The sequence below is a fragment of the Sitophilus oryzae genome, unplaced genomic scaffold (assembly GCF_002938485.1).
Source record: "Sitophilus oryzae breed Bouriz unplaced genomic scaffold, Soryzae_2.0 scaffold_494_pilon_pilon, whole genome shotgun sequence".
Classification (NCBI taxonomy): Eukaryota; Metazoa; Arthropoda; class Insecta; order Coleoptera; family Curculionidae; genus Sitophilus; species Sitophilus oryzae.
Genome location: NW_022147078.1, coordinates 1727926 through 1748337, shown reverse-complemented (window position 1 = coordinate 1748337; position 20412 = coordinate 1727926). Strand labels below are relative to the sequence as shown.

General features: G+C 31.0%; 4 protein-coding genes across 9 annotated transcripts in view; 1 reads left to right on the top strand and 3 right to left on the bottom strand.

The window, feature by feature from the left end:
• LOC115886508 overlaps window positions 1-1516 on the bottom strand; it is a 29095-nt gene extending 27579 nt beyond the window's left edge. The window contains exon 1 of one of the 2 annotated variants that reach the window (XM_030905695.1): window positions 1306-1516. The gene's annotated coding sequence lies outside the window, so the exon portion shown is untranslated. The remainder of the gene's footprint in view (window positions 1-1305) is intronic. The other variant, XM_030905694.1, reaches the window with a different exon arrangement.
• Window positions 1517-6928: 5412 nt separating this feature from the next.
• On the bottom strand, window positions 6929-18257 carry LOC115886534 (longitudinals lacking protein, isoforms H/M/V-like). Of its 5 annotated transcripts, none has more exons than XM_030905742.1 (9): window positions 18242-18257; window positions 10153-10364; window positions 9861-10096; window positions 9450-9799; window positions 9315-9389; window positions 8470-8609; window positions 8192-8408; window positions 7833-7953; window positions 6929-7167 (listed from the first exon to the last, which is right to left on the bottom strand). In XM_030905742.1, the coding sequence occupies exons 2-9, from the start codon at window positions 10354-10356 to the stop codon at window positions 7134-7136; spliced, it is 1377 nt and encodes a 458-aa protein (XP_030761602.1). In that variant the 5' UTR covers window positions 10357-10364; window positions 18242-18257; the 3' UTR covers window positions 6929-7133. The 5 variants fall into 5 exon arrangements, with proteins under 5 accessions (XP_030761602.1, XP_030761599.1, XP_030761600.1 ...); XM_030905739.1 differs by lacking the exon at window positions 18242-18257 and adding an exon at window positions 17900-17963; XM_030905740.1 differs by lacking the exon at window positions 18242-18257 and adding an exon at window positions 17900-17952 and having other exon boundaries at window positions 9870-10096.
• Window positions 14469-15641, top strand: LOC115886536. Its single transcript, XM_030905745.1, has 2 exons — window positions 14469-14828; window positions 14890-15641. The coding sequence occupies exons 1-2, from the start codon at window positions 14816-14818 to the stop codon at window positions 15588-15590; spliced, it is 714 nt and encodes a 237-aa protein (XP_030761605.1). The 5' UTR covers window positions 14469-14815; the 3' UTR covers window positions 15591-15641.
• On the bottom strand, window positions 15341-17131 carry LOC115886535 (putative nuclease HARBI1). The gene is made up of 4 exons (XM_030905744.1): window positions 16989-17131; window positions 16784-16935; window positions 16413-16718; window positions 15341-16344 (listed from the first exon to the last, which is right to left on the bottom strand). The coding sequence occupies exons 1-4, from the start codon at window positions 17080-17082 to the stop codon at window positions 15826-15828; spliced, it is 1071 nt and encodes a 356-aa protein (XP_030761604.1). The 5' UTR covers window positions 17083-17131; the 3' UTR covers window positions 15341-15825.
• Window positions 18258-20412: the final 2155 nt, after the last annotated feature.

The following is a 20412-nucleotide window of genomic DNA, read 5'->3' as shown; positions in this document are numbered from 1 at the left end:
TGACTATCAGACAAGATGGCTATTTCTTGTTTCCGATAGTTCCTATGTAAGATAAGTTATACGCATCTCTCGATAGCGTAGATTTCTGCCTGTAGGATACTAGGGTAAGTGCCCATTGGTTCGGAGTAATTAGCTCTCGGCCCAAACACTCCGATCCCTGTTCCCGTATTGGTTTTGGAAGCATCAGTATACCAAGTTATGGTATGGTCTTTTAACTGCTGGGCAAGCGTTTCGCTCTTCCAATCCTTCTTATTGCTCAATACTACACTGACATGTTTGTCAAAGTTGTACGTTCTTGGCATATCGTCCACTGGGAGTTGCAGGAGTGGTATTTCCTTTTTGAGGGTGTTCCAAGCCCCTGATCTGACCATTCTCCCAGTACTAATTCCGTTAGTGACCATTCTAATCATTGTCGCATTGGCATATCTACCAATGACAATGTGCAGTGGTGTTAGATCTAGAATGACCTCCATTGCTGCTGTTGGACAGGTTCTCATGGCTCCTGTGATGCAAACACATGCTAGTCTCTGGACTTTGCATAGGTTTAGCCTTGCCGTCCGTTGCTCTAGTTTTGTGTACCAGGCAACTGCTCCATAAGTAATCATAGTCTATTATGCATAGAATTGATTAAAAAAGTAACAGAAAATAACCCAACAGATAAGAAACACATAACCCAACATTTTCAGATTGTTTACAAATTTATTTTAGCAAATTTTCCTTTATTATGCATAGAATTGATTAAAAAAGTAACAGAAAATAGCAAAAACATCATTGTTTATTGAATACCTAACAAAATATGTGCCAGAAAACCTTAAAAATATGAGAAATTAAGAAAAATTCGATATCGAAATAGCTTTTCGTTTTTTTGAAAAACGGTAAGAGACCGCCAGAAAAAAAATTCAGATTCGTAATCTACGACTTCAAAATAGGGTGTATACCAATTTTGGTGAAAATCGGACGATTTCCAGTCTTCCCAATAATTACCCTTTTTTTCTATATTGTTTCTATTAAAAAAACACCCTGTATATTGTATGCTGCTAGCTGCTAAGAGAATCAAAATGAAATGGTAGAGACAGGCAGAAAAATTGAAATTTTTAGACGAAGTCTGGCAACGTAGCGTAAAAATTAGCATTGTTTTACTTATTCTTTTTCGGGATATTCCTAGAAAATAGAAAATCTGTTAAGCTTTGATCAAATATATACGCATATTAATTAGAAATATAAATAGTTATTTCTGGTACGTAGTTCTTTACAATAAATGAAAAATCTTGTTTTTATTCCTTCTAAAATAAAATTATACTTTACCCTCGGAAATAACAGCCGATTCTTCGATTCTAGCTGATTTTACCAATTCACTGACAATTTTTACCAAAAATACGATAAGATATAGCGAAAAAGAAACGAAATAATTGAAAAAAAAACCACTAGACACAAGCCAAAATAATGCAACGCTCAAGCTGCCATCACAAACTGTTCTGTATTTGTGAGTTGTTTGCTTTGCCACTCCAGCAGGCAGCGGTACAAATTTATTATTAGAAGGTCGCTTATCCGACCAATAGGAATGCGGTACGGAATACGGCTACGACCTGAGAACTCGATCAATTTAGAAAGCAGACGTGTCTCTCTAAAAAGAGGTAGTTCGGGGAAGTACACAGCTTAATCGATTGTTTAAGCGGCGTTATCAGAGTGTCAAATTGATACTGAAAAATACGGAAATTTTTTAATATCTTATACAGGGTGTCCCAGAAATAAGTGCAAGTATTTTAAGGGATGGTAGATCTCGATAAAAGAAATATATTTTCTCTTTATGGTTTTTCAAATAAGTCCAAAATAACGGAGTTATTTTACTTTGAAAATATCCAAAAAAAATGATTTTTTGCTCAAATTTTGAGAACCACTGGATCTTTTCTGGATTTTCTTTTTTGCAAATTTAATCTACTACCTATGTTTATGTTTTTTAACTAAAAACTAATGAAAATTCCAAAAATTTTTTCAAAAAATTCCGAATTTTCAAAAACAATTTTTCGCGAAAAAATGTATATAAAAAACTTAATGTAATATGTATTAAAAAAATTGGGCCCAGTTCGTATGATTTGCATTTTAAGTTCTAACTATTCGGAAAGGTATACAAATTATGTTTGCACATATGTACATGCTAGGTACTTCCAACATAACCTCAACTTCACCTGAGGACCTAAACAATTACTTTGTAAATGTGGCGAAGAATATAGTGAATACTATCTCACCCTCCCTTGATCCTCTATCATTTCTCTCTGACTATAATGTTAATTTGCACAGTTTCTTCCTTACGCCTGTGGGGTTGGCAGAGCTTCGCAATACATTAAATGATATTAAAAATAAATCTTCAGCAGGGACTGACGGACTTACTCTTAAAATGTTCTCTAGTATGCCGGAATGTACATTAAACCATCTTTCAGCCTTAATTAATATGTCATTTGAAGATGGTGCTTTTCCAAATTGCCTTAAGTCGGCGATAATTATTCCTTTGCATAAAGGAGGTGATAAAGAGCAAGCTTCCAACTATCGTCCAATTGCACTCCTTCCCACGTTATCGAAGATCATGGAGAGACTGGTTAAAAAGAGGCTTGTATCATTTCTTCTAAAATACAAAATACTCACCCCTTTCAGTTTGGGTTCTTGAGTAACAAATGTACAAATGACGCTATGTTTTCGCTGTTTAATAATGTATACTCCAGTCTGAACAACAGTCTCGTTACAGCAACAATTTTCTGTGATTTCTCGAAAGCTTTCGATTGTGTTAATCATAACATCTAACTAACAAATTGCATACTATGGTATCAGGGGAACGCCTCTTGAATGGTTTAAGTCCTACCTTAACAACAGAAACCAGCGTGTGAGGGTTGATAAGACTGTGTCTTCTTGCAAGCCAATAGAATGCGGAGTACCTCAGGGCTCAGTGCTAGGTCCTATTTTGTTTCTGTTGTTTATCAACGATATTGCTAGTCTGGACATCAGTGGTAAAATCTGTCTCTTCGCGGATGATACTTGTTTCACATGGAGCAGCCCGGACACCACGGCACTTCATAGAACCATTTCCAGTGACTTAATCAACATAAAAACATGGTGCGATTCTAATTATCTGTGTCTCAACGTCTCTAAAACTAAAGTCTTATCATATAAAAGTACGTTGCTACCTTTTCAACTTGATAATACCACCATTGACGTCGTTGATTCTGTGAAATTTTTAGGCCTTGTTGTGGACAACTATTTAAAATGGGATTTGCAATCGATGCTTTAGCTAAAAAATTAAGTTCTGCCTGTTTCGCACTTAGATCAGTTGCTAATGTGCTTAATTTGTCAACATCTAGGACAGTCTATTATGCCCTTTATGAGTCGCATCTCCGATACGCACTTCCATTCTGGGGTGCGTGTTGTGCGACTCAATTTGAGCGTATCTTCAAATTACAAAAGAGAGCTGTGCGATATTCACTGAGGCTAACCAGTTGTGCTCACTGCCGGGACTTGTTTAGAAGATATAAAATATTAACTCTTCCTTCCCTATTCATACTCGAATCCGTCTGCCTAGTTCGCAAGCACGTATCGAGTATTTCTCTAGAGCCAGTTCATGGCTATCCAATTAGGAACGCAGAGCATAACATGTATCTGCCAACCCCTCACTCTGAGTTAGTAAAGAGTTCCCAATTGTACAATGCAAAAAAAAATGCACTATCATCTGCCATCTGAAATTAATTCCATTTCATCCTTTCCTGCATTTCGCAGAGCCTTGAGATCATACTTACTGGAGAAAGCCTTTTACGCGGTTAACGATTTTTTTATTAATATCTAGGGTTCTAAATTTAACACACATTCACTAAATTTAAGAAATGATTTTGTTTTCTATCCATTTAAATTTAGTATTGACATTATATACAGTTGTTTATTTACATGTATGTTTATATTTTATTTATATTTAATTAAATAAATTTTTGACAATGTACAATTTCTATAATTGTATAAAGTATTGTTTTAGTTTTGTATGTTTGCTGTTAGTTTTATATGTTTTTCTATTGTTAAGTGAAGTTTTGTATGTTTTTTATATTCTTTTTTTTAAGCTTTGTCAACAAAATTGTAAAATTTTTTTATGACAATAAAGCAATTTCTTTCTTTCTTTCTTTCTTTAGGTTTTTTCATATTGAAGAGGTCAAATTTATTTTAAATGTTGAAAAAATAAAAGAAACAGTTGTTTCATTTTATAAACACAATTTTATTGTCAATTGATATACAGTGTGTCCAGGAAATAAGTTGACATGAAGAGGAAAAGATAAGTTGCTTTTATTTTAAGACAAAAAGTCAATCTTTAACCACCCGGTATAAGATCCGGCGGCAATTCGCGGCAGCCAGTGGCAATTAATTTATATGCAATATACTTTAAGCAACAAGTATTTTCATGCCGTTTAAGAGGATTTGAAAGGGAAAATAGTTAAAAGGCTTAAAGAGTGACGAGCAAAAATGTAAAAATACTATTTTTGTTACCTTCAAATAAATTGCCATAAACTAATATTACTTAGGTTTAATTAAGTGCAAAAAAGAAAAAACAGTTCTTTTTATACCTTCTTTTCGAACGTCCATTACAGAAAAGGCAACAGCTTTTATCAATTTTAATAAAATAAGTAATTAATTGGCGTTATCTGAAAACTGTTTATGTCAGCTTGATACAAGTAGCAAAAATGTGACATTTCTAATAAAAAAAAGCGCTACACTAGGCTTACTTCATTTTGTTATTTATTATGTATCGTTTACTGGGGAATATAAGAATAGTATTAGAAACAGTTTCATGCAAACATTTTGAAATTAATATTTCGAAGTAATGACCTATCTGGGAACCACTGTGCGTCGCGTGGCCGGATTTTTTGTTTTTCATTTAATTAAAAAAAATAAAATAAAAAGTATTCTTTCTCCTGGTGTCGATGTCGCGTCGCGTCATATGGTCGCGTCGTGGCGAATGCGCCAGGCTTCAACTATACAGGGTTGTTAAACACATACGACACGAAGTATTGTAGCTAAACGACTAGATTTTTAAAAATTGTAAGTTTTGGATTCGTTGAAGGACTATTAGAGCTACAATTTAAAAATATTTTTACAAAATACAGAGTGTCCCAAATAAATAAAAAATATCAAAGTTGTATTTTTTTAAACGGAACACCCTATATATTATTACATTTTTAGTTTTCTACGCTTAAAATAAAGGTAAATTTGATTAAGGTTTATTACACTTAAACCTTACCGTTTTTGAAATATTTTCAATTTTGTAAATTGCAGTATAAATTTTAAGGCTTCATTTCTCCGAGGGTATCAAAGTTTTTAATACTAAAGATTCACTGAAGTTTATTTATTGATCAGTTATAGTGTTGCAATAATAAAAACTTTATTACCTTATACAGAGTGTCTAAAAATTTATTTTAAATAATTACTAGCTTTAAACGGCAATAACTTGTTTGATTTAAATGGAACACCGTGTATATTTTATGATAATCAGATGCACAATTTAATTGTCTATCAAATTGTATTATACCATTTTTACCTATCTCTTCAAGTTTCCGTAGAAAATGCATTTTCTTGTAATAAAAACTCATTTATCAATATACCCATGGAATACTGACATTTTAGATTATTTTTAAAGATGTACCAAATTTTTAAAGAGTACAGACACTAATATTGTCGATATAGTTCGATTATTTCATTAAAAAAACTGTTTAAATATTTGTTAAAAAGGACCAATTAATATGATTCCAGTAGTCAAACTACATTAATTGACTGTTCGCGTTGATTAATAATAATAGCTCCAAATACTCAAAAGCTGAATTATGTATGTGTATTAGACAGTGTGGTAAAAAGTAACACCTTAAAAATTATATTTCATTTTTCGACAAATGCCTATTTATAACAACAGAGATGTTCATTTTTATAACTTATTATTATATTGATTTTTGATTCAAATCCACATTTATTTAGAATAATTTATTAACGAACACAATTAAGTATGTAGTTAATTAGTATTTGGGCGGAAATACTGGTGGTATATTTAATTAATGGTATACTCTTTTATAAAAATTTAAATAGTTTTCTTTTTGAATACAAATGGGCTAGTAATATTATTGTTTTACTAAAAACGATAATATTACTAGCCTGTACATTTTGTACATTTGTTGTTTTAAAAACAACCTAAAATGTCAATATTCCATGGGTATATTGATAGATGAGGTCTAAATTATAAGAAAATGCATTTTCTACGAAAACTTGAAGGAATAGGTAAGAAGTGGTATAATACAATTTGATAGACAATTAAATTGTGCATCTGATTCTCATAAAATATACAGGGTGTTCTATTTAATGTAAATAAGTTATTGCCGTTTAAAGCTAGTAATTATTTAAAATAAAATTTTAGACACTCTGTATAAGGTAGTATAATTTTTATTATTGCAACACAATAACTGATCGATAAATAAACTTCAGTAAATATTTAGTATTAAAAACTTTGATATCCTCGGAGAAATGAAGCCGTAAAATTTATAACGCAATTTCGCAAAATTGAAAATATTTCAAAAACGGTAAGGTTTAAGTGTAATAAACCTTAATCAAATTTACCTTTATTTTAATCGTAGAAACTAAAAATGCAATAATATACAGGGTGTCCCATTTAAAAAAATAAAACTTTGATATTTTTTATTTATTTGGGACACTCTGTATCTTGTAAAAATATTTTTAAATTGTAGCTCTAACAGTCCTTCAACAAACCCAAAACTTACAATTTGTAAAAATCTAATCGTTTAGCTACAATACTCCGTGTCGTATGTGGTGAACAACCCTGTATAGTAGGTTATAAATGAAATAGTAAATAGTTTATAAATAAAATTATTTTAAGTAATAAGTAAACGAAACGCAGTACTTTTGACAGACATTTTTATTCAATGGTAAAACAGCGACAACAACAAAAAAAACAAATAAAATATAACAATATCTTATGTTAGTTATAATAAAACCCATAAAAATATAACATAGGTAAAACACTTATTTTTTTTAATAATCTAAAATTAAAACACAATATTTTTTGACACATATTTCTCACTAGTTGTTCCTAAAAAATAACTTCTTCATTCTCCCAGTGCAAATGAGTTGAGTTGTTCCCTAGAAATGATTAAACAAAATATTATTTTTTAATCAAGTCAATATACAGGGTGGTCCGAATTGTATTCGGACCACCCTGTATAATACTTTAATGTAAATACTTTAAATTTGGAAAAAATGAAACATCAACACCCTGTAGCTCTGGAACGAAACAACCCTGTATATAAATATATCTTATATTGTTTAAAAAAAATCTCTTTAGTAAAAATAAATAAATACATTCAAACAAGGATTTCCTATATAAAATAAAATATTTTAGAAATAAATAAACCAGCCTGCTCTTCATTAACCAATGTATTTTTATACAGGGTGCATCAAGAAGTTTCAGAAAATGAATATTTCTTAAAGTACCTTGTACATCTTTGAAAATTTGTATATTGACGTAAAATAGAATTGTGAACAACTTTTTTCTTTAATATTTTTCGCGATTTTATCATCTAATCCCACTTTTTGCAAGTTAAAGAGGAATAGAGCATTTTGACAGCTACAAAACGACATAAAATAGAATAAATTTTACATTTCAAACAATTAGGCCGGCACAGACATCATGAGAATGTTAAAATAAATTATTTTCTTGTATTGAAAGCCTTTCATATTCAACAGAAGTTATTTGACATACAAAATTTATTTTTTTCTTATAATAAAAACATGATTGAAAACCTTACTCATGCCCATAATAGCGGACGGCCTTCATTTTGAAAGCAGTGGAGTTTTCTTTGCATTTGTAGGCCAAAACTTGCTTTATCCTGCTGATTTCCACCATAGGAAACCTATCTGCTACATAAGCTGAAAGGAAAAACTCTGTTTAGAAACCCCTAATAGCTCCTTAGGTATGCAACTAATATTACACTCACACTCACTCCTAACGATTTTCCCTATGACACCAATTTAACCATAGATATCTAACATTATTTCGTGAAACAGTCCTTAAGTAAAGAGTACATAAGGTTCAGTTTCTTAAGAGATTTTGTTAGGACTCGATGTATATTTGGTTGCATACTCTCATTACATTAACAAGCCTTACATATTATTGCTTGGACTTTAGCTCTATCCAGAGCGGGCTTCACAGGCCTCTCGCTGCTCCCAGCTCTACTCCATCTCTGCCCAGTAACTGAGCACGTAGCTAACTCAGCAGGACTGAACAGAATTGTAGCTAAACCCCTAGTCAGCTTCCTGTAGTCGCTCCATTTGATACTGCGCAGCTGGTCTTCGTAAATCTCAATGCCTTCTCCAAGTTTTACCTTAATAAACATTCAAAATGAGAATTTCTTACTTGAACATGAATTATTTCTTTAAAATTACCAATTTACTGCGTCTCTCTGGTTCCCTTCTATCAAAAATCCTCGGTGGAGAGTCGAAATCGTTCAGAAAACCGTTACCCTGATGATGAAGGGAGTACGGCGACCAGTGATCCGAAACTCTGCGTCTTCTAATCCTCAAACCTCCAAAAAACGTAAGTATTAATATAGGCAACCAGTAAAACACGTGTATTTTATGTTGCATACCCTCTTACGTCAAATATAAAAACAAAAACCGTTAAAATGGTGGTCCTTGTCAAACAAAAAAACGAACCGGCTATAAATTTAGTTTAAGAAACGAAAATTACAAAGAATCAACACAAAAGTCGATAGGAGTTTATTAATAAATTAGTTTTATATAAGTTACTGTGCCTTAAAGTCTACATTTAAGCGTCTTCTTCACGTTCCGTGTGCGTCGAGCGTCGTGTGAGCGTCATATTCTTTAATTTATATTCGGTACTATTTCGTGAGTGTGATTGAGCCCCCGAAGGCATAATTTCGTCAAACTGAACACCGCCGTGAGCACTGAGCACGTGCCGCCTCAAGTACAGATCCGTCTTGAACTGTTTGCGACAATGGAGGCAGTTCACATACGTAGGGAAGTGAATGAGTTTCATGTGCTGGCGTAAGTTCGAGAGATTGCTGTAGACTTTACCGCATTCTGAGCAAGGTCTGGGGTCGAGGGAGTGCAGCTTTCGGCTGTCGTTGCCTACAACAAACAAAAGTCAAAATCAGTGTGCGTATGGCCGTTGTTCATTGCAGGCAACTCTGAACCGATGCTAGGCCGGGACAGGGAAGTTTGTATGGCCTCTGCAGGTGAGTACATATTTATTTAATAGATATACTTACTTGGATGGCTCAAATCCGGCGCTCCAATGTCTTTACTCAAAAAACTCGCGGTTTGTGGCAAAATATCAATCCCACCTACATTGGAAATATAATTTTTAGCATAGTAAAGACCTATAATAAGGGATATACACTTACCTGGCAAAAGGTTGCTTTCAGTATTGTAGAAATTCGAAGAAGCATCATTATCATCGTCACTAATATACTCGGGCAGTTCAACTTTAGGAAACAGACCAGTTTTCAGCAGTTCTGGCTGGCTTCTTGACTCGCCCTGTATGGCAAAAGGATTCACAGTCATCGATTCCTCTTTTCTAACTCTAATTTCAGTCTCTGATTTACAGTGTCGCTTTGGGGCTGGACTAGAACTGTTTGGCATCAATATATTACTTAGATCGTCTAAAGGTACGTCTTGACTAGATGTTACGGTGCTTGTTGAGGATATTTGTGGTGTTTTTGGTTTGTTTTTGTTGACTAGAAGACCGTTGTTCCTACGATATAAATGTCAGCACATCGTAAAATAGAAAGTTCAAAGAATTTTAATGATTTAACCTGGTTGACCTTGTTTGAGGCTTGAGGTATAGACTATTCTCTTCTGGCACAACATCAGACTCTGAAGATGTATCAGTAAGTCCCCGTATTTTCAAGGACTCTGCAGTCTTGAGGAAAGTTGAGAGGTGAGTTTGGGAAACGTTTACTTCACCGACATACATAAACTCCATCAGGGCTATAATGTGTCGCGCTTCTACGTCTCTCATAAAGATTATTGGATGTGAGCAAGGGTTAGCCTGATAAAAACCAACATATAGTGTACGAAAAAGTGTATTTTTGTAACTACATTTACCTTAAACAACTCTTTGAAGTAGGGGCTGCATGCAGAAAGCACCACCTTATGTGCTTGAAGTTGCTGACCATCACAAGCAATGGTGACATCAGTGAAGTCCTCACTGAACCTCAGAGCTTCGAACTGTGAGGTGATATTGGCTTGGAAGTTGTTCCACTTCAGGCAGAACTGTTGATCGTTGGTTTGATCATCTAGTTCGGCCATTTTTTCCTCTTTTGATTCACATAACACAATTTAAAAGATAAGATAAACATTTAGTAGGTACATCTTTATTCATTTTTATCTTTTGAAAAGATAAAAATAGCAGGAGCTCTTTATCTTCTTTTTTTCTCTAAAATCAATATTGTTTCTTGGCCAATCAAGAAAAAGGTGCTTTTCCCTGTCAACTTTTTTCTGTTTTTTAAATTATATTTTGTTTTTTAATTATAACACTATTTAAATTTGGGAAAAATGATAATAATAAATTCACATTTTCAGACAATTTTCCAAATTCTTTTCACTTGTTTGGTTACAAGGATTTTCTCACTGTATTTTTAATACACTTGTTTCCACTATTTTCACTCAAATTCACAGAAAATCTGGCTGTTTTTTGTATAAATCTCCACCCAAAATTGATTTTTCTAGTTTTAAATTAATAGTTGCATATATTTTTAGTCTTTTTTACCGATTTATATTTTAATTGTAAATTTGTATGTTGGCAACCCTAAATTCATTTCGTTTTCACAACTATATTCGTCTCTTTCTAACACATAACAAAGTAAAGAAACAGACAGATTCTTTGAATCTGTGGGTCGAATGTCAAGGTCCGGTATGTCATACCAGTGCCTTCTATTAAAAGATCAGCCTACGGGCGAGATTTATGACGTCACGCTAGTTAGATATAACGGATTAATAAATATATTGTAGAATACATGGAAAACATAATTATTCCTCAGATTTTTGGTTTGTATTTTAAAAATGATATAGTTTAAATGAAATATACATAATATACAGTTAATAACTACAACATATATACCTATTTATAGTAATAAATACTTTGGCAAATAAACTATGAACCATACAAATGCAGCAAATGTTTTACAATGTACAAATAATGTATAGGTACATAAGATAATGGGTAAAATGTAAATATATTTTAAATTTTGGGGTTTGAAAATCGATCTAATTTAACAAAAAACATTTAATATCTACTAATAGTGATGTATTATTATTTGCATTCACAAAATTTATATGTATATTTTGAAAGTATCAATGTTCGAAAATTTATATTTACAAATAATACAATATTATCTAAAAAAAGGCGTCAGCGATGAATTTATATGTTAAATTATTCTAAAATTTTTGATTTTCTTGGGATTTTTAGGTTCGGGAAAAACGCTGATTAAGTTTTCATTTGGGTTTTCATTATTTTTATTTGGTTTAAAAAAAAACGTTTCGGCTAACTATAGCCTTCACAGTGTTGTGTCATATGAGAAAAATCGTGTCAAATATAATCCAAAAAATTACATATACAATATAATTCACACCTCATAATGTTTACTGCAATTAATAAACTAATATAAACTTATCAAAAGATGACCACATATTTCTTAAAAATTATTATTCTTAACACTAAAATTATCTACATTGACTATGGAGTACGCAGTAAACATTATGTGCGTGGTGTGAATATTTTATATGCAATTTTTTGGATTATATTCGACACTATTTTTTTCATATGACACAACACTGATGGAGGCTATAATGTTAGCCGAACCGTTTTTTTTTAAACCAAATAAAAATAATGAAAAACCAAATGAAAAAATCAATCAGCGTATTTTTCCTGAACCTAAATTCCAAAAAATCAAAAATTTAGAATATTTAGAATCAAGGTTCAAGAATATCAAATTTTCAAGATTGTAAAATTCTAGTTAATTATTTTATGTGTACAGTTATTTAGGGAATGTCATCGATGTTCATTTCCAAGCCAACTAGACGCCGATTTTTTTCGATGATACGGTATAATTCTTACGTAAAATGTAAATAACATTAGACCAATTAAAACAAAGAAATATGAATTTCTTAGTATTTTTAGTAACACCTTTATTCTTAAAACTTAATTTTGTATTATGCAAATATACCAATTTTATTGTTATTTTATTCATATTGTATTCAGCCATCACTTAAATATTTGATATTAATTTGGTATTATAAATAATCAATACTATTCATTAAAATTACTGAACAAATATATGTTATGCTTAACATACATTATATATTATCAAACAAAACACATTCTTCTTTTAAACTGTATCAGTCTTGTCTTTACAAAAATCTTTTTAAAATTTGAACTCAAAATAATAATCTTTTTCATGATCTCTAATACACATATTCTTTATTTTTCCCTAGATCATAATACCTACTTACGTGTTTGAATCTATCGAAGCTGAACCAGCAACACTTGGAGTGGAGATTCCACAATATGAATAAAATAAACATAATTGTCCAGTTTTCATTAATACCATCATGGGAGAATATTATTTTTAAATTTATTAAAGATATTTTCAATAAAATTCTCTTGATTTATAACTCAACCCACTTTTCTTGCTCTTCCGGACACTTTAGGCTGCCTAGTATAATAACTATCCTTAGTAACTATCCTTTCCACCAGGAACACAACAAAGATGAGGCATAGCACCAAAAACACACTCCACTTAAGCTTTATTGATGAATTGTTAGAGTCTTAAAAGACACACACAAAAATCACGATAAGTAAAAAATGTATGGGCACTTTTAGGTTAAATCACTTACACAACGTGTAATTTTTAAAATTTCTATTTTTTTATGCGAAACCGAGAGTGACCATATATCTGGTAGTAGTTTATGTCACTTCAACACCAAAATAATTAGTTTTTTGCACTACAATAATAAATAATACCAAAAATCAAAGAGTTAAAACCAAAAATCAACCGACAAAATATGAAACGGAATCTAACCCAATATCTAAGTATGTACAGCTGATGAAGTAAACAAAAGTCCGCCCGTAGGCTGATCTTTTAATAGAAGGCACTGGTCATACGTCAAAATTAAAAAAAAAATTGGAAAATGTCTGTGTGCTGAAAAATAATACTCATTTTGCCAATTTTATCGTTAACTAACTGTTTTTTCGCAATAAATTTTAAGTATACTTTTCGTTAAAATGCTAAATTATATGTGAAGTGATATCTTGAATCGTTGTTCCTAATTTTTTGTTAGATATTAGTGCCATTTGTGCGGGTATTGATTTTTACAATATATTGTTTTCTTTTTCGCAATCTTTTTTAACACACCAAAGGTATTCCGAAATATGAGATGTATAAAAGTGAGTACACCATTTTAATTTACTTATTTATAATATCCTCATTAACTCAGTTCAATTAAATGATTTGTCACAACATGGGACGAATTTAAATGAGATGTCCTTGAAAGTTTGTACTTTTATTTTGTATGCCTAGGAATTAACAAGTATGAAATATTTTGGCCTAAAAACTTAGAAAGAATAACGTTGGTTTAATTTAAAGTATGAATAATCCTCTGATCATATATTGAATAAACTAGAGGTTAGGTCATGAACGAATGTTGCTCAGCGGAGCAATGTATCTTGAAGTAATGCCAATTCTAGTTACTACAAAGGTGTGTTAAGTTTGTTTATAATTAAATAATATTAACAATGGATTTTACATATTTAGTACTCTCATTAGAACTGTGTTTTAGTCATTTTTTTCTCAAAAATAAGAACTTAAAATGACACTGAAATTTGATTTCTAATTTATAATATACTATCAATTTATCTACAGACTTTCTTTATATCGAATTAATTCACTAATGTATCTCATTTATCGTGCTATGTAATTGTATAACTGACATCATTTATTATTTATAGAAATTTTTATAGTTTTATGTAACCGTTTACTGTTAACTGTCGTTGCCTTGCAATGGAACAGGTTTTTAATTTTTAATACTTTAAAACAATAAGTTAGCGGTCTAAATCTTTCATCAATATAAAATTTATCACATTCACATGGTATTTTGTCTTTTATCACATTTTTTCTTTGTTGTGCAGTCTTTATTTTTTAATGTGTTGTTGATTTCAAAAACCTTAAATATAACTTAAAAGCTCCACATGAAAAGCTTGACGTGCTTCCAAGTTTTTCTCTACTTATTGTGGTTTGAAAGAGCTTTCTTTAATTATAGATGTTTGTTGTAACAGCCTAGATTTCAGTGAATTTGGTTCATACAGAAGGGTTTCTAAAATCGTTTGTATAGCTAATTTTTGTTAAACAAAATTTTTATATTAGGTTCATTCCAACCAGCAGTAATTTCCAGTAATATTACCGTCAGGCATGCGCATTCGTACAATGTCGTTCCAACCGGCCAAAATTACAAATTCAGAACTTGTGATTATCGTCAGTTCGTCGTTCCAACCGGAATTATCGATGGTAAAATTACGGTTCAAACGATTCTGCCTTGAGAGCAAGAACTGTTGGTTCTAAAATTAGAGGCATGCGCAGTAAGGTCGAAATAGCGGTCAGCTGGGTAGTATAGTATAAACTAGGTTAGGGAGTTGTTTTTGTTTATCTTTTTTGTTTGGAAAAATTTAAGAACGACTTTCTCTATTTATTTAAAGTATTTAAAAATTACAAATATGAATATGGAAGGTAATTTACTAATTATATATATTTTTGTTAAATAAATACCATTTTTATCTTATATGAGCAGGCATGGAAGAATTCGTTATTGTGGTAGAAAATGAAAATAATCCGCCTTCTACTACTACTTCTGCTGCTGCATCTGCTGTAGAGCTTTTTTTTTGGACCAACAACAATACAAGGCTCTTAATCGACTTGTACAAAAAATATAAAAGCAAAGTGGGAACAATGGGGATGAAGAATTTTAAAACTATGTGGGAGAAAATAGCAAATGAGATTTCAGAAATATTGCAGAAAACAGTAACATCCAAAAATGTTGAAAACAGGTGGAAAGTACTTGACCGCAATTTCAAAAAATATGTTGACAATAAAAATTCAACAGGACGTGGTAGAAAGTTCTTTGAGTTTGCGTCGGAAATGGAAGAAGCTTGTGGTAACAAAAAGAATATAAGGCCAGAAATTTTACTAGCAAATGAAATTCACATGCCAAAGCAAGAAAATGTTGAGCAAGGCCAAGGCCAAGAAACTGCTGAAACACCAAAAAAAGTGATAAGAAGGAAGACCAGGAAAACAGTACTACAGCAGATCCGAGAGGACCGGCTTTCTTACCAAGAAAACAGAAATCGGTTTCTTCAACAGGTTCATCAAGACCAATTAAGTTTGCTTCGTGAACGAAATGAAATTGAGAGAGAGAGAAATGAAATTGAAAAAGAGAGAAACAATATTCTTTTAACAAAAAAGTGCAATTGTCATATATATGAAACCCTATAGGGAGTATTGATTTATTTATTTGTTTTTCTTTAATTACATAAGTTAAGAGTTCCTATTTGTTAATTTATGGTAGTTATTTATTTTGTTGTTTTTTAATTTGATATTAATGAATCTCTATTTGTTTATTTTTTTTTAAATAAAAATTTGCATGTTTCATTTGATATTGAAGTTTGTGATAGACTTTGACAAAATAATTAAAAAAAATTTATTTTGAAAAATATTATAAACAGTACTTTTAATGTAAATTATTTACAACAAAATTTCTAGCTCTTTGTGCATCTCGATCACCATCCAAATCCATTTCATCATCAGGATCATCTATAACATGGGGCATATCTACAGGTAGCACTTCAATTTCTTCCAGAAACTCATCTGCCAAAGCAATATTGTGCAAAACACAAGCTGCCCTTATGAGATGTACTATGTACTCCATTTTCCGCAATTTTATATGGTACATTTGTCTAAATTTCTGTTTTAGTACTCCAAAACAGTGCTCAATTACATAGCGATTTCTTGCTAATCTCACATTATAACGAGTTTGTTCCTCTGTCAATTGTCCTCGGTCCTTGAAAGGTGTCAAAAGATTAGCACAAAGTGGGTAACCACTATCTCCAAGGAGAAAATATTGTCCACATTTTTCTGCAAGTGTTTGGCTCAGAGAAGAGTTTCGATATACCCTACTATCGTGGACTGAACCAGGATATCCAATAAATACATCCCTAATTTTAAGTGTATGATCACAAACAACTTGCATCTGTAAGATGATTCAAATGAGTACCTACTAATACTTATAATAATAATAGTTATCTAAGCTAAACTTACTTGAACAGAATAATAACCCTTTCTGTTAATGTATGAATCCGGGTCATTCTCCGGCTTATCAATTTTCAGGTGAGATCCATCAATGGCACCAATAATATTGGGAAACCCATTGGCTTGGAAATGTTCAGCAATTTCTAGTTTTTCAGCTGCATTAGGCCAAACTATGACTTGAGGGGCCAAATTGCTAAGGAACACGGACACTCTTTGTATAATCCTTTCTAGGGATGACTTTGTTATGTTAAATCTATCGGACACATCTGCAAAACTCGCAGCTTCATGCCCAATAAACCACAAAAATATTAATATCTGAAAATTTAGTATATTTATCAATAAAATTGTACAATAAAACCTTAAATAATTCATTTACTTACATGATTGTGAGCAGAAATTTTTCCAAATTGACCACTATCATTCTTATAATACTCACTCCCTTCAAATGAGTCTCTAAGTTCAGTTGCCACATGTCTGGATACTCGGAAGTTAGAAAAAAATTCTTCTTCCGAATAATTTAAAACTGTTTCTTCTAAATTAAACATTAATTTTATTAAAATATATTTTTATATAAACTCAACAAACCTAGGAAATTCTCATTTCTTGTGGCAATATCCCCAAGAAAATCCAAATCTTCATCTTCTGAAGAAGAAACATTAAACAAATAATTTACTGCCATTATGGACGCCGGCACAAAAACTAAAGGACAAAAAAGAAAAGAACAAGACGCTCGGTTGCTCGGAACCTCAGGAACTTGGGATGAATATTTTTAGGTTATTGTTATTGTGTTGCCAGCCCAGCTGTTTACTTTCCATCCCAGTATTCCCAGTTCTAAAAACGTTCCAACCAGTTTATAAGTTCATCCTAGTAACTTAACCGGTTTCGCTCGCGCAGGCGCATTAACGCAATTACTAACGATAATATTACCGTAATATTATTGCAGGTTGGAACGAACCTATTATGTTTATCCATATAGGATTTTATCCAGCCTTAATACTTAAAAAAAAGTACCATTCGATCGAGAGAAAAACGACGTCAAAGACGGCTGGGATGATAATTTTGGCGAGGTCAAGCCCTAGACGCCATTTACTTGGCCCGTAGTACTCTTCGTTATTTTTTAGTGGGGCTTACTGCCAGTTGGCCTTAAGAAGGTTTTAATTTAGTTTTATATTGAATAAAAATGATTTTTAAATGGTGTGATTAGTTACACGAGGAAAAAACCTCGTCAAAATTATCATTGATTCCTCAGCCGTTTTTGACGCCGTTTTTTTTCGATCATACGGTACCATCACTGTTAAAAACTGGATTATTCTGTATATTAAAAAATATTTTAATTTTCATATTAATCACTACTTTTTAATTGTTTTGTTTATTTACTTTTGATCATGTTTGTTTACTCTTCACGTTTAACCATTTACCAATCCCCCAAGTTTGACCTTTCTTTTACTTATTCTATGGTTGACCACCACCATTATACCTATATTAGTACTGCCTACCTGAGTTCCAGCATCTTTTGATCAAGATATACCTTAAATTAAATGACATACAACTGCAAAAAGAAAGTACAAACAAATTTAAATAAGCTTTATTTGTGAATTTGTGAATCTTCAGTTGTAGTTTTGATGTTGAGGAGACTCCTCAACATCTCAATCATTCTTGTTTTTGAGTAAGTTTTTTTTTGTTTAGACAATAATTTTTGTTATTTTTTATTTATGTTAAGTTTTATATTTTTTACATTGGATTGTTGTCATCATTTGTATCTTTATTATTTAATATAATTAAATAATTTTAATATAAAGCTTTTTTGACAAAAACTATAAATAAATTATAGTACTTACCTTAAAGTAGGTACTTTTGAAATACCCTCATAATCTCATCCATTTTGTACATGCCTGTTTGTTATTTTTACTGTAACTTTTTCACATTCAAACATCACAGATTCTTTCTTCACAATCGAAATTTTATACATTTGGGTATTTAAGAGAAAAATTTCTTTTTGGTACCAACCGAAGTACTTTTGTGTATATGCGAACCAAGTCACGTACGTATAGAGTACCTATTGAAAAATTGCACAAGTTGGTTGTACCTGCGTGCGACCTTCATCTCTTAGTTGTCCAAGATTAAATAATACTTTGATATATAAGGTGTTTCTGAACAAGTGTCCGATATTTTACAGGGTGATTTTTCAAGTATTTTAAGGTAAAAAGTTTATACAGGGTTGTTCACCACATACGACACGGAGTATTGTAGCTAAACGATTAGATTTTTACAAATTGTAAGTTTTGGGTTCGTTGAAGGACTATTAAAGCTACAATTTAAAAATATTTTTACAAGATACAGGTGTCCCAAATAAGTAAAAAATATTATAGTTGTATTTTTTTAAATAGAACAGCCTGTATATTATTCTATTTTTGGATTCTACGATTGAAATAAAGGTAAATTTGATTAAGGTTTATCACACTTAAACCTTACCGTTCTTGAAATAATTTCAATTTTATGAAATTGCAGAAAAAAATTTAAGGCTTTATTTCTCCAAGGGTATAAAAGTTTTTAATACTAAATATTTACTGAAGATTATTTATTGGTCATATATTGTGTTGCAATAATAAAATTTTTACGACCTAATACAGAGTGTCCAAAATTTTTTATTAAATAATTACTAGCTTTAAACGGCAATAACTTGTTTAATTTAAATGGAACACCCTATATATTTTACGTGAATCAGATACATAATGTAATTGTCTATCAAATTGTATTGTTCCATTTTTTACCCATCTCTTTAAGTTTTCATAGAAAATGCATTTTCTTATAGTTTAGACCTCATTTATCACTATACCCATGGAATATTGACATTTTAGCTTATTTTTAAAGATGTAACAAATTTTCAAAGGGTACATATACTAATATTGTTGATATAGTTCGCTTATTTAATTAAAAAATAAAAAAAAAACTGTTTAAATATTTTTTGTTAGAGGACCAATTAATATGATCCCAGTATTCAAACTACATTAATTGACTGTTTACGTTGTAGTAATAAAATTTGTTCCAAATACTAAAAAACTGAATTTTGTGTGTGTATTACACAGTGTGGTAAAAAGTAACACCTTATAAATTTTATTTCATATATTGACGAATGCTTTTTTATAAAAAAACAGAGACATTTAGACATTAATTTTCATAACTTATTATTATATTGATTTTTGAGCCAAATCCACATTTATTTAGAATAATTTATTAATTAAAACAATTTAAAAGTATGTAATTAACTAATTTTTGGTGTTTTTGATAGGAAATAATGGTGGTATATTTAATTGGTATACTCTTTTACAAAGATTTAAATAGTTTTTTTGTATGCCAATGGGCATGCAATATTTACCACCTGTACATTTTGTACATATTATGGTGCTATAAAAAAATCTGAAATGTCAATATTCCATGGGTATAATGATAAATGAGGTCCAAATTATAACAAAATGCAATTTCTACGAAAACTTGAAGAGATGGGTAAAAATGGTATAATACAATTTGATAGACAATTACATTGTGCATCTCATTCACGTAAAATATATAGGGTGTTCCATTTAAACGAAACAAGTTATTGCCGTTTAAAGCTAGTAATTATTTAATATAAATTTTTGGACACTCTGTATAAGGTAGTAAAATTTTTATTATTGCAACACAATATCTGATCAATAAATAATCTTCAGTAAATATTTAGTATTAAAAACTTTGATACCCTAGGAGAAATAAAGCCTTAAAATTTTTACTGCAATTTCATAAAATTGAAAATATTTCAAAAACGGTAAGGTTTAAGTGTGATAAACCTTAATAAAATTTTACCTTTATTTCAATCGTAGAATCCAAAATAGAATAATATACAGGGTGTTCCATTTAAAAAAATACAACTATAATATTTTTTACTTATTTGGGACACTCTGTATCTTGTAAAAATATTTTTAAATTGTAGCTCTAATAGACCTTCAACAAACCCAAAACTTACAATTTGTAA